General features: G+C 42.6%; 1 protein-coding gene across 2 annotated transcripts in view; it reads left to right on the top strand.

Annotated features, from left to right (window-relative positions):
- Positions 1-10939, top strand: part of TMEM163 (transmembrane protein 163) — a 101749-nt gene extending 90810 nt beyond the window's left edge. For both annotated transcript variants that reach the window (XM_037397299.1, XM_037397298.1), the window contains 3 exons: positions 3677-3788; positions 8241-8382; positions 9794-10939. In XM_037397299.1, coding sequence (XP_037253196.1) covers positions 3677-3788; positions 8241-8382; positions 9794-9854 — 315 coding nt within the window. In that variant the 3' untranslated portion in view covers positions 9855-10939. The remainder of the gene's footprint in view (positions 1-3676; positions 3789-8240; positions 8383-9793) is intronic.
- Positions 10940-12630: the final 1691 nt, after the last annotated feature.

Raw genomic sequence — 12630 nt, forward strand, 5'->3', positions numbered from 1 at the left:
ACTGCAGCAAAGGGCATGTGTCAGTGGGGTGTTCCATCGGCCGGCCGCCTCCCCGAAGCCCCAGCTCCAGCCCAGGTGCTGAGCCCACAGCAGCCCTCCCTCAGGTAATTTGTTGAATCCCACTGTCCTAAACCTGTTCCAGCTTCTGATCATTACAACAAAGCAGTGGCAAGGCAGCGTTTGGAGCTCTGACCTCCCTACCGCCTCACCTGCTCGGGCATCCTGCCGCAGGGGCTGTCCAGGCTGCTGGGCTTCACCAGGTGTTGTGGGCTGATCTCTCACATCTGCAAAACCGTAGTAGCGAGTAGCCTCACTCTTCTTCCAGCTCTTGGGTGCCAGAAAGCGTAGCAAAGTAGCGAGGAAAGCGAATTGAAACCATTTTTTCCCTCCCCTTCGGTTTTGCCTTCGTGCGCGGAGCGCTGGGTTACCACGGTGTCTGGCGCCGCCCTGTGGCTGTTGCGAAAAGCCGCACGCAGCTGGAGATGGTGATTTTAGCTATTATTTAGATTCAGGGATTTAGCGATAAAAGAAAGAATATTGCCTGCTCCAAAGCTGTTTGGCACAGTCTAAAGCAAGAAACCGCTGAGGCGTTTGTGTTAAGAGCAGGATTTTTTAATTTCTTCCCTTTCTGTGTTTGCTGTGATAACAAAGGAGCTTTGATTTTTCAGGTCTTCTGCATCAACAATGCTTGTTGGATTAGTATTAGCAACAAAATGAGCTCGTCTTCTGTGATTCAGTGAAAAAAACCCGCCAAACTCGGGAATTTCTAGTTCCTGAGTCCTTGATAAGAAGCCTGTTTATTAATTCACTTTATGAACCGATTCAGAAATCTGTATCACATATAAATCATTCTTGGGATTCCAGTAAAGTAAGTAGACTAATGTTGATCACAGCTGTATAGCTGGAACCAATAGCAAGATACATTTCTACATACCGTAGGTTTAGTGACACGTGCAGGAAAAACCCCTCAATTTACTCCAAAGATCTGTAGTACCTGCCATGGCAGGAAAAAAACAAACCAGCTCCAAATAATGTGCCATGCCAAAGGTGAAACTTTGCACTATAACACAGGGAATAAGACATAACCTTTCCATGATTCTGTATTAATACCTGGACTTTTGAACTTCTGCATTGATACTTCTCAAAATCTCTGGTGTTGGGATTTGTAGTTTTTTCCAAATGATGTGAATTTGTAATTGCCTCCAGATCTATCCCCAAGAATTTCGTAGGTATAGAAAAATGCATTTTGTCAGCCCAAGGCTGACAGTAACGTAACTTTTGATAGCAAAGTAATTTATGCTGCCACTTCCACTGGGTCTGCAACGTTCAGTTCTGTGCTCATGACAAAGCTTGTGCTTCGCTGAGGAGGAAGACGAGTACATCCCAGGGATGCCTGGGAGCCATCAGTAAGCTTTTGGAGAGTTGTTTGGGTGGTGATGAAATAAGAGGTGTCATGTAGTCATTGAGCATTGGCAAGTGAGATTCAGGAGAAACATGGTGTCGAACTGTCGATTATTCCAGTGAGCCCTCGGCCGACACACACGTTGCCTGGGGAAGGCTGGGGCTAGCCATGGGCCAGTGCGCGGCTGGGAGCACAGCACGTTCACACACCCCTTGGCATTGCTCCTTTCATCCGCTCCTCGCTCAGTTTTTAGTGAGTGGGGGGCCTCCATGCTCTCAAGAGCATCGGGGGTGGGTTTGCTTGCCATGCTTACTGGGAAGCTCGCATTCTGTCTGGTAGCGCGTGGGAGTGGCACTGACTGCTAACGCGGCGGGCTGGGATGGGGGTGGCGAGGCTGATGGAGTGTGTCATTCTGCTTCATACTATTCTGAAGTCTTATATGTATGCTGTATGTTAGATATTAGGTAAAGTATCTAATAAAATATTAGATGAGGTTAGATTAAAATCTCAAAATCAATGAGAATTTGTCAGGCTATGAAAATTAAGTCCTTGGGCACGGTAAATACGCGTTTTTGAGAAAGATGCCCAAAAGTCAGAGGCCTGAATTTGACAAAGATCTCAAATTTCAGGTGCCTTTTGCAAAGCTTATCCAGACTTCTGGAGCTCTGTTGTCATTTCAGATCTTCTGAAGGCTCCCAGTGTCCCTTGCTAGGCTGACGGCAAGCAAATATTCCTAGTCCTTCCTTAGCCCTTCCTTAGCCCTCTGAAATTGCCTGGGAATTTTCCAGTCATTTTGTTAGAATAGTTTACAAATGCTTTTTGTCCTGCCTTTACCCAGTGCTTGAGTTGTGTGTTCTCACTGCTTCTATTTTACTCCCTTTCCCTCAGTGCATTTTGTCTTAATAGTCAATATCATACCAGGACTAGAGTGAATGAGCTCATGACTGAGAGTGGACAAAGTAGACTTTTAAAATTATATTACCTAAAAAATTGTATACAAATATATTGAATGTTTTATTTAGGGATGTGAGTACATTATACCAGTAATCTAATTGTCGACATCTTCCTAAGCAGCTTTCAAAACCATTTTTTAAATTTCTTTGGGCTTTCAGTTGCTGCTAAAATAATGAAAATGGATGGCGCTGATGATGAATCATCATGACAATGTTTACTATCAATGGGGATTTTTGCCAGAGTGTTTTAATCAGTAACAAGTTCCCAATGGCACTGGCCCACTTAGACCTGTAGACTGAAAAAAAAAAATATTCTTGCGATTTCCTTTATTTGTACTGATACTGCAACAGCTTAAATTAAAACTTCTATTAAGAGCAATAAATTAATCTATTTCAAAGCTCTTTGATTAGATGGCAGACAAGCACGCTAAAAGCTCGCCTGGGGTTTCCTGCCTTGCCTGTGGGCTGATGTACCTGGGGGGAGAAGGCACAGGGACTCCCTTTAGGCACCTTGCTGCAGTGCCAGTGTTTCGGCACCCAGGAGTGTTTCCTTCCACCCCAACCAAACCCAAAATCGTCAGCAGAAAGTGGTAGGTGCCTCCAGATGACCCTTTAGAGAATGTGTGTGAAACAGTAATGAGTTACTTTAATTTGCCCTATGTAGACAGGCAGCTCTGGGTCGAGTTGGGGGAGCCCGTGTTACACATTCAAATTAAGCAGCGTGGGTTTTTCTGTAGCTGTGAAATGAAAGTCCATGGGAAATCTGTTTTCTAAGAAAGAGCTAAACTTGACTTTGCACATCAGTACCAGGAGTCTTACAGATATAGCTTGGACCAGACTTTGTCTCAGAAGAAGGAAACCAAACAAAACCAAAGCAAGCACAGAATCAGAAACAATATTAAAGTGGTTATTTCTCACAGCAAAAATCAGCTAAGGTTTGGTAAGTGGGGTTCAGCCCTCAAGCCTTTATCCTGCATGCGGGGGCTTCGTGACTGATTGCATTAGGCATTAGATTACTTGGCAGTCTGCAGATGCATAACCTCCTGATGCTGAGGAGTTTGGGTCAATTCAAATTTTTTTTTTTTCGTTGGAACCATCATCAATTATATTTGCAAAAGCAATTACAGATGGCAGTATAAACAAACTAAGCACCAGCTGTCGTGGAAGTCGTAACTCAGGAAGTCTTTCTCTCAGGTTGTATACTTCAGTGGCACAAATAATTGCATGATAACTAGAACTATTTGTCTTCTAGTACTATTTGTCTTTTAATATATGGGGCGTGACCAGAAGACATACTAACGTCTGACATCTTTTCTTTCAGGATGATTTTCTGTATAGTGTCTCCGTTTTAAGTGGAATCCTTTGCACTGTCTTGGCAGTAATCAAATTTATGCTGGGAAAGGTCCTCACAAGCAGAGCGCTGATAACCGACGGTGAGTGTGAAGTTGGTCCTGCTGCATTTATAGACTCTTCCAGGGACTGTTGTTGAAACAATTGATAGGAGTGACACCTGCACGATGACAGCTGTGAAAGAGCATTGAAATAAGGCAGCCACTGGGAAATGGGAAAAAACCCCCACCTGACACCCTAGAATAGTCTGTGGTACTACTAGGCTCTTGCATAGATACCTCGTTTGAAATGGTGGAAGTCGAACTGGATAGTAAGCAATAGTAGGGAGTTAGGGATAGAGCACATAGTAAATTAGGTGTGTATTAGTCAGAGGTTAGACTACAGAAGGGGGATACAACACCAAATTCTGTAAGTTTGGTTAAGTCACATCTAGCTTCGCTGCCTATGCCAGCTAAACAATTTCATCCCTACAGCTAGAACAGCTGCAGAAAATGCCACCCTGCCTTGAGCAGGAATTGCAACCATCATTCATACATAGCTTCTGAAGGCGTGCTTTGCCACTGTAGTGCTTTTCCTGCCACTCAGTAGAGCTGGTGGAGCATCACATGTGTAAAACAAAGCCTTTGCCTGCCTACCGCCCTACGCTCCTCCGGCCCTGCCCGAGGTGGGCACAAGGTGAATCTCGGCCCCTCGCTGCCGCTGCTGTGTTGGCTCAGGTGTGTGGCGCCTGATGGTGGCTGCTTTTAAAGGTATGTTTAAAGGCACGTTTAAAAGCAGGTCCAGAGCTGCCTCTTACTGACAAGGCTCAAGCTTGAGAATCTTCAGAAAGCCCCAGGGATCTGCTCTGCGAACAGGTGAGGCCACAGTGATGGTAGATTTCACGGCGCCCTACAAATCTCTAGCAGTTTTATCTGCAAGCGCAGGACAGTTTGAAGTACTTGGTAAACATACACAGTAGGGTGTTAATGATTCATGGGTTGTGGTACATAAATAATTTTACTCTGCTAAATATTTCACTTTCAGGAAATTCAATTTTCAGCTTACTCTGGGGATACATACAATTATTTTAAGTAACTTAAACATACTCAAAATCTTTTTTTTGGTGATATGTGATAATGTATTATGCGTATTTATGTCATCCCACTTATATAAATACTTCATGACTATTTATATTTTAAACAAAATAAAAAATGGAATCAGAACAGCAGTGCGGGGGTTACAACTAAGCCACTGCCTCCCTGCGTTTGTGATTCTCTCCCAACAGCCCATGCTGTTCAGTGATATTATTTTTTACTATAGACTCTGACACCCTAGACATTTTGAAACAGAAAGATCTCCAACCTGCAAAAAGGATTCTGGAAAGGATCCTGGGAAGGACAGACCAGTGAGTCTGACTTCCTTCGCTGTCAGCGTGTGAGACATGTTGACCATCGCAGAACTGTGGCTGGGCAGGCAAATGATCAGCCCTCCCTTTAAAAAGATGTAGCTTGTTTTTGAAACAGAGCAGTTTTTTCAGACAAAATATTAGCTGAGAAATTCCTGAATAACTCTAGCTCTGAATTGGTCTTCTGTATGGCACAGAAATCTTTCCCCCCCGTAATTACATCCTTGTGCTAATTATATTGCTTCTGAGCTGGAGATTGCTCATTCTTTGATTAAAGAAATTAGGGAATAAAGTATACAATTACCTCAGTCTGGTTTTTATCTCTCTTTTTCTCTCCTTCAGAACTACTTTAGAAAATGTAGGAGGATGATCTTACCATGTGTGGTTATCTTCTTTCACAAGATATATTTACATATATACTTGATTTATTAACAATCGGGAGGAGACAATGTGATTCAGCAGCTGAGACAGATTTAGCACTCCCTTGCATCTCTTTTTTTAGCGTTTTCTGTTTCCTGCTAATTTACCTCCTGCGATCGCTGGCTGTAGACCAACAAACTGTTTTGAGTGACAAGAGCATACATTTTTCTTCCTGAAAAATAGGTTTGTTTTCAAAACAGCAAATTTTCTCTCATACATGTCAACCTCTATTAACAATTTTTTAAAGAATAATTTTGTTTTAGGCTAGGGCTTGACAGCAATCTCTCTTTAAAGCCTGAATGTATGAGTCCTAATAAGGCACAATGTTCTTTGTACAAATTGTTTATAGTGAAAGCTCATGGCCTTTTGGATAATAAACCCAGCCATTTCCTATCTTGAATTTTGTAACATCCTGGAGAACAAATGCAGATATGTGAAGGTTAGGGGATGTCAGCTGACTTCTCTGTAGGTTTTAGATACCTGCTTCCTTCCTGGATTTAGCCACCCGTTTTCTCCTGTGCCAGCCTTACGCACAGAACATCGTGTCTGGATCAGTACCTGCTGCCGCTACACGATTCCCTGCCACACTGGCAAAGAAAGGTTGAGCTGAGGGACAGTCAGGAAGAGAAAACCATTTCCTTTGTAAGTAGCTTTTAGATCATTTGGAACCATCAGCCAATAATGGCAAGAAAATGTGTGGGGTTTTTTGCGTGTCGTGCTGACGGATTCTGACTTAAGTTGGAGCAGGGGAAGTAACACTGGGGTAAAAATACAGTTCATTAATTTACACGTAATATTCTTTATACATACACACAATCAATATGTATTTCATTGACATGTATTAGCAGTATATTTCCTGGAAATAAGAAAGGATCAGGATTCTTCTAGACTAGAGTGTTGACGGAGTAATTTTGTCTGTATTGGTTTAACTATACCGGTATAATTAATCCAGTAATTAGGCATTTACATGCAACGCCTGTGATTCCAATTGTAGGACGCACTGCCACAGTCCAATAAACCCCCCCAACCTCCTTTTCTTTGCAGGGCTGGAAGCCTGAAACCTTTGTATGCTCCGTTCTGCTACAGACTTGCTATGTAACACGTGCTTTTCCGTGCCAGGGTTTCCTTTGCATTTAAGTACCTGCTGACAGGGAACTGGCGAATCTTATTTGTATAAACTATTAATATTTGGATTGTTTCAGCCATAGGGATACATGGGGAAGGTCAATTTTTAGCTACCTCTTTCAGAAAGAGTGTGATTTAGGTGAGGACTGGATCAAAGGAGACATTCCGGAGTTAAGTGTCATGTATGTGGTTGTTGGCAGTCATGGGGAGAAATGGAAATTGACTGGCTAAGTACTGTAAGCAGCAGCTGACTAAAGTTGACTCACCAAGCAATATAGAATATTGCAGGTTTGATTTTTCATTTGTTAACTAGGTTTTTTATATATATCTGTATCGATCTTATATCTGTATTATCAGTGATGACTTTTGTTTTAGCTTTTTGTTGAACAGTGATGTCTTTGGGGGTCATTGAAGGGGAAAAAAAAATCAGAAAAAGGGAATTTGGGGGAAGAAGAATGGGGGATGACTTAACCCAACCCCCTCCCCCCAACCCAATAGCCGATCAAACAAGAGTTGAAGGAAAAAGGGCAGTAATTATTCCAAAAACTCTGGGAGAATTTTGAAGGGACAATCTTGGAGACAAGGGGGTTTAAAAAAGAAAGAGGAATCTAAAAGGATGGTGATAAAAATTGTGAATAATAGAGAGGAAGCTCCAGTGATATGTCTGAGGCATAAACAGAAAATATTCCTACAATTATCCCGTATGACTTCCCTAATGCTTTCAGCAGTGTATGCAGCTCTAAGCTATAGTGCCAAATACATGTAAATAAAGACATGGAATGGGGTAAAAAGCTTCAAGAGGTCTTTGAAATGTTACTATGCAAACCCATTTTTCTTTTCATGAGCTCCTTGGGTATACTGGTCTCCAGTTTGCTCATTTTCAAAGAAAGTGAGAGCCTTTGGGTAGCTCATGAAGTGGCCTTTCAAGTTCTAACTGGGGAGACTTGCACAGCAGCAATGGTACGTATATTACGAAGGGGTTCTTTGGAAAATAACGGGGCTACAGCAGTCATACTCAGGGCTGCAGCCAGCTGCTCTTTTACAACTCAAAGATACTTCATTTGTAACGATAAGCTACTAGAGAGGTAAGTGCTTGACTGTCAGAGTCAGTGTGGAGCAGGTCCAGTGTTTTGAAGGAATGTTGCTGTTTTGGAAAATCAGCATCAATTGATGAAAGCCCTATGAAATAAACAGCAGCTAGAAGTGGGATTTGCAACAAAACAGAGAATGAAAAAATCAGGACTGACCAAATCAAGACACACAGTACAGGGAAGTTAACGTAAGGTTATTTATGTCAGCCAGGACAAGAGACAGAGTTCTTAAACACCGGTCACACACCAACTATTCCGTGTTGGATTTGCTGAAGTGAAGCATGGCAAAGACTTTTGCCTAACTGCGTGTGAATGGATGGCACTGCTTCCTCCTTAACGCAGTGCAAGAGCGCGTAGGTGCCACTGCGTAACCTCTCCCAAGGTCTGTGCTCCTCTCTGGTGGCACTGGTAATAACGCCTTGTCTCCCTGCAGGTGACCTTTTCTTAGGTGAGTTGGTTAAAGCAAATCCCTTGAGATGTGCTTCTTCCTTTAATTATTTGTTTTCCCCTTCTAGGTTTCAACTCTCTTGTAGGTGGAATAATGGGATTTTCCATCCTTCTTAGCGCAGAAGTTTTTAAACACAATTCTTCTGTCTGGTATCTGGATGGCAGTATAGGAGTTCTAATCGGACTTACAATATTTGCCTACGGAGTCAAGTGAGTATCTCCTGCGAGCGGGTGTTTCAGTACGTACGGCAGATGGGCTGTCTGTCTAAGGTAATAAGCCATAGCTCATACAGGCTTATATAATTCCAGTAAAAGCAGCCGCTGGAATTTAATAGGCTGGCAGCCAGTGCTGAAGGGGAGGGGGTGGAAAGGGATAAAAAGATGGTGTGTCTCACATCAGTTGGAAAGAAACCAGGACTTAAAAAGTAATCGGAGTAGTTCTAGAAGAGTTTTGGATACTTGAATTGGGAAACACAAGGTTTGAACCTTGGATAGAATCGGTCCCTGTTGCTTTTATGGCAGATTTCTAAGCACTGTTTTTTCCAAAGTAAGTCTAGGTTAAATTAAAGATAATTTAATTGATGCCCAAGTTTAAAGAAGGATCGTGCTAGTGATTTCCATCCTAGCGCTACCCTATAGCAGCTTCTGAACTGAAGGTTAGCCAGTCCGGTTCCAAATGTTGGTGGTATTGAATTTTCAGGTGCTTTCTTGATGCATGAAACCAGAAATGGAATAAAATCAGATGAAGCTCTGACATGGGCTTCACTTGCTGCCACACTTTCCCTTGCTGCATGGAAACTAAGGGTTTTCTGGTTTATCCCTCTTTCTGCCGTAAGGGGAAGGGGGACATGTAGCATCTTAGTTAGTTGGAATTGCGCCGGTTGAGAAGCAGACCTTGGCCAGGCTGCAGTAAGCTGTCATCTGGAAGCTGTGTGGTTTTTTTCTTTAAACTTGGAAAATTAAATTAACATTTTAATGGGAAATACCATCCTTGGAAAAATCACTGTAATCACTATTTCCATTGTAAAACTAACTGTTCTGGAAAACCAGAGAGGCAAATCCTTACAAGAGTATTTATTTAAACAAATAGCATCAGAAACATTTTGTGCAGCTGCTGAAACTCATGCTACGTACGTGCCACTGGTCTGCTCAACAGCGTGCTCAGCTGTGGTGTCACCAAGACACAGTGAAGGCTAAAACTAAATTCTGTTTTGGCAACTACCCGATTTTACAGTTTGGGAAAGCGCTGCAGTTCTCCTCTGCTGTTAGATACCTTCCTGCTGCAGCCTGGTGTGAAACGGGTTGCTACAACAGTCCCTTTCCCATGCATCCCTCCATGGTTTCTCCAGCCAAAAGTGAGTGCTGCTGTGCATTTCAGGTTCTCAGTGCAGCCTTGCTTCCAAGGTTGTTAAAGGAGAGCCCCCCTCCACGTGGTTTGTTTTACACTCCCTTTTGGGCAGAATTAATTGTGGGATGGAATTAATTCTGCTCAGGAGAAAGCAAGATGAGGCTGTCACTACATGTGAGTTCTTTTGAGTCAATATTTATGGGGAAAGAGAATGTTCCAGTTCCAGGGCTTTCCTGTGTCTCTGCGTCAGCGCTCTTGTGTTTTCCTCTGCAGGTTGCTTATCGATATGATACCGCGTGTACGGCAAACGCGCCATTATGAAATGTTTGAGTGAAGATCACGCCCTCTCCTCTGTAAGGACTGTAAGTCTACAGCATCGTACATTTTGGCAAGTGGTGCCAATGGTATTTTACTAAATATGCAGTTTGTTTCCCGTGGTCTGTTTTTGTTGAAGTTTGTTTTAATGGGAAATCTCTCTGTAAAACTGGCATATGTGCACACTGCTTGCAATTCAGCGAAACAGCAGCATTTGTTTGGTTTTTTTTTTTTTCTCAAGTATGCTATTGATTCCTGTGACAATAGAAAACATGCAGTTTGCAGCTTTAACCCAGCTGCCATGTTGTATATTCCAGAGTGAAAGTGTTCTTAATGGTGTGATAAGCCTGTGGGTAAAGAAGTGCCAGTTTCAGATCCTGGGTTTTTCCCCCCGCCCCCGGGCCTGTATTTTCCCAAACACGTGCTGTAACAGAAGTACAATCCTTGCTCCCCTCCTCGGCTAACGGAGTATCCTGTGTGGAGTCTGGACACCAAGAGCTGTGTTGCTTAAAACACTTAACGCAGCTACTCCCTCCCGCTGGTTCAAATAGATGCACGGAAAGCATAGGTACAAACCTTTCTGTGGTCAGAGAGACACCTAAATTAACTGAAACGATACCTCTTCAATTTAAATTCTATTTTTTCTTAACGAGACACTGTTCATAGCTTTGCATGCACCAAACAAGCACACACAGTATTACTGTACAGACCAAAGCCAAAAAGTCGTGCAAGGAAGAGGGAGCTGCCTGAGGAACGGGATTTTCATCTTCTATTATACTGTACGCAGATGTACCAGCGTGTGTGACTGTGGTTGCTCTGTAGTCTGACGATGGCACAGCAGTGGCTCGATCTCGTGGTGAGATATAGATCTATTTATTAGATTTAGATTGTCCTGTAAAGTGTTGCTCACCTTCCATCACACATCTTATCTATTACTTACTTAATAGCAGATTAAATTATCAAAGAATCTTGACATATAATCAATAAAACTGGTATCTATTTTATACAGTATCTGTAAGTAACATTTGAAAACTATTTCCAAAATGTATCATAGAACAAAGTCTTCCTGTATAGCAGCCTATTAAACTGGATTCTCTGGCTATATCCATTTTCTCTTTATTTTATATATTCCAGGTTGGTTTTCACAACACAGAACCAGTAGTGTTGCTTCTGTTTATCACAGGTGGATAAAAAAAATAGACAGTCCACCGTAGAGTTTGAAATAGGACCAGGGTAAGTAGCCAAGTAGCTAGAAATGGGGATTTCTAGCTCCTTGAAGAGACTGCATAAACTGGAGCAGGTGTACAATTAAACTGTTCAGTGCTTGGTGTACAGTGGGGACACTGATTTTTTTCCCCTCCCCCCCTCCCCCCGGTGTGATGCTAAAACTGTATTTCCCATCATATATCACTTAGCGAGTTCTCAGCCAGATCCTTAAGGATCTCTAGTAAAAGCCAACTCCAAATGCTGTGTGTGGGAAGAGGCTGGGCAGAGACCACCCAGAGGTTTCACTGACCTGACGGTGCCCATACGAGGCGCGCAGCACTGCAGAGATGGCACTCGCTTCTGCCTGAAACAAAATTCTTTACAGCAAAGTCAGTTTTGTTCTGCTGCTGTAGTTTGTTTACACGTATTTTGGATCAGTTAAGTTTGGATAAGCATTTGTATGCAAACTTTATAATAATTGTTGCTGTCGGTGCTGACGCTGCTTGTGCCTTGCTGTCACAGGATGGTAGAGATCATCATGTCACTCAGCAGTAAGATGAAAGTAAGTACAACGCTGGGTAAGACAAACGAGCTGCTTTGTAACTCATTCAGCAAGGACTGCAGAAAGACTGTGAAGTATAGGAGTCATCACTGTACTCATCACAGGTGGATTTTTAAATATCAAATAGCACCCCAAGACCCTTTCTTCCTATACGAGTTCCTAATTTGTTATGCTTTTGCTTAGTCCTGGTATTTTCCTGCTGTGCTTCCTTTTCTAACTGGTACCTCCACGAAATGAGCTGTGGAACAGGTATTTCCCCACTGATTAACTTGCTTTTGTCAAGCATCTTCAGCCTCAGAATCAAAGAACCGGGGCCTGAACAGAGCTGCATCAGACATTTCATGGGTTTGTTAGTTTTATTAGTACCATTTACCCTCTCCCACCTCTCTAGGGGTTTTGTTACTTTTCCAGTCCCAGGGCTAGTTGTGAGAACGACACTCAGGAACTACTCAAAGTGCTGCTCTGCAGGGCTGCATGCTCCAGCAGCCTGTCTGTAGCAGAGGCCCACGCCAACTGCTTCTGAAGGGAGATGAGAAAGCCTTCTGCCCTGTGTTAAGATACGTAATTCCTGCTGTAACCTTTGTAACCAGAAGTCCTAGACCACTGAAAGTAAGCGGGACATTAAAACCAACACCCAGCTCAAACATTAAATAATTCTGTTAAAATGCTGAGTGTGAATAGGAGCACAGGACTACGCAACTGTGCTCGTGCATGAAGCAAAGCTAAACGCTAACTGACATTTCACACTTCTTTCTGGGACTCTGGAACGCTCTTAGAGGATGTGTGCAAGTACAGACTCCAGCTGTGTAGCCTTTAAAAAGGAGATGTGGTTAAACAAATGAATCATACTTTTTCTTACCAGATTAACTTAAAGCAATTGCAGAAACTTCTCAGTTACCACAGGTGCTTCAAAGAATTTCTGATATTAGCAGCTAAATACAAGACAATAACTGAAATAATTGTGACACTTAAAAGGAAAAACCAGGAAACGGTGATACTCAGAAATGAAAGCAAATACATGCTGATA

Source organism: Falco rusticolus, chromosome 8 (assembly GCF_015220075.1).
Source record: "Falco rusticolus isolate bFalRus1 chromosome 8, bFalRus1.pri, whole genome shotgun sequence".
Classification (NCBI taxonomy): Eukaryota; Metazoa; Chordata; class Aves; order Falconiformes; family Falconidae; genus Falco; species Falco rusticolus.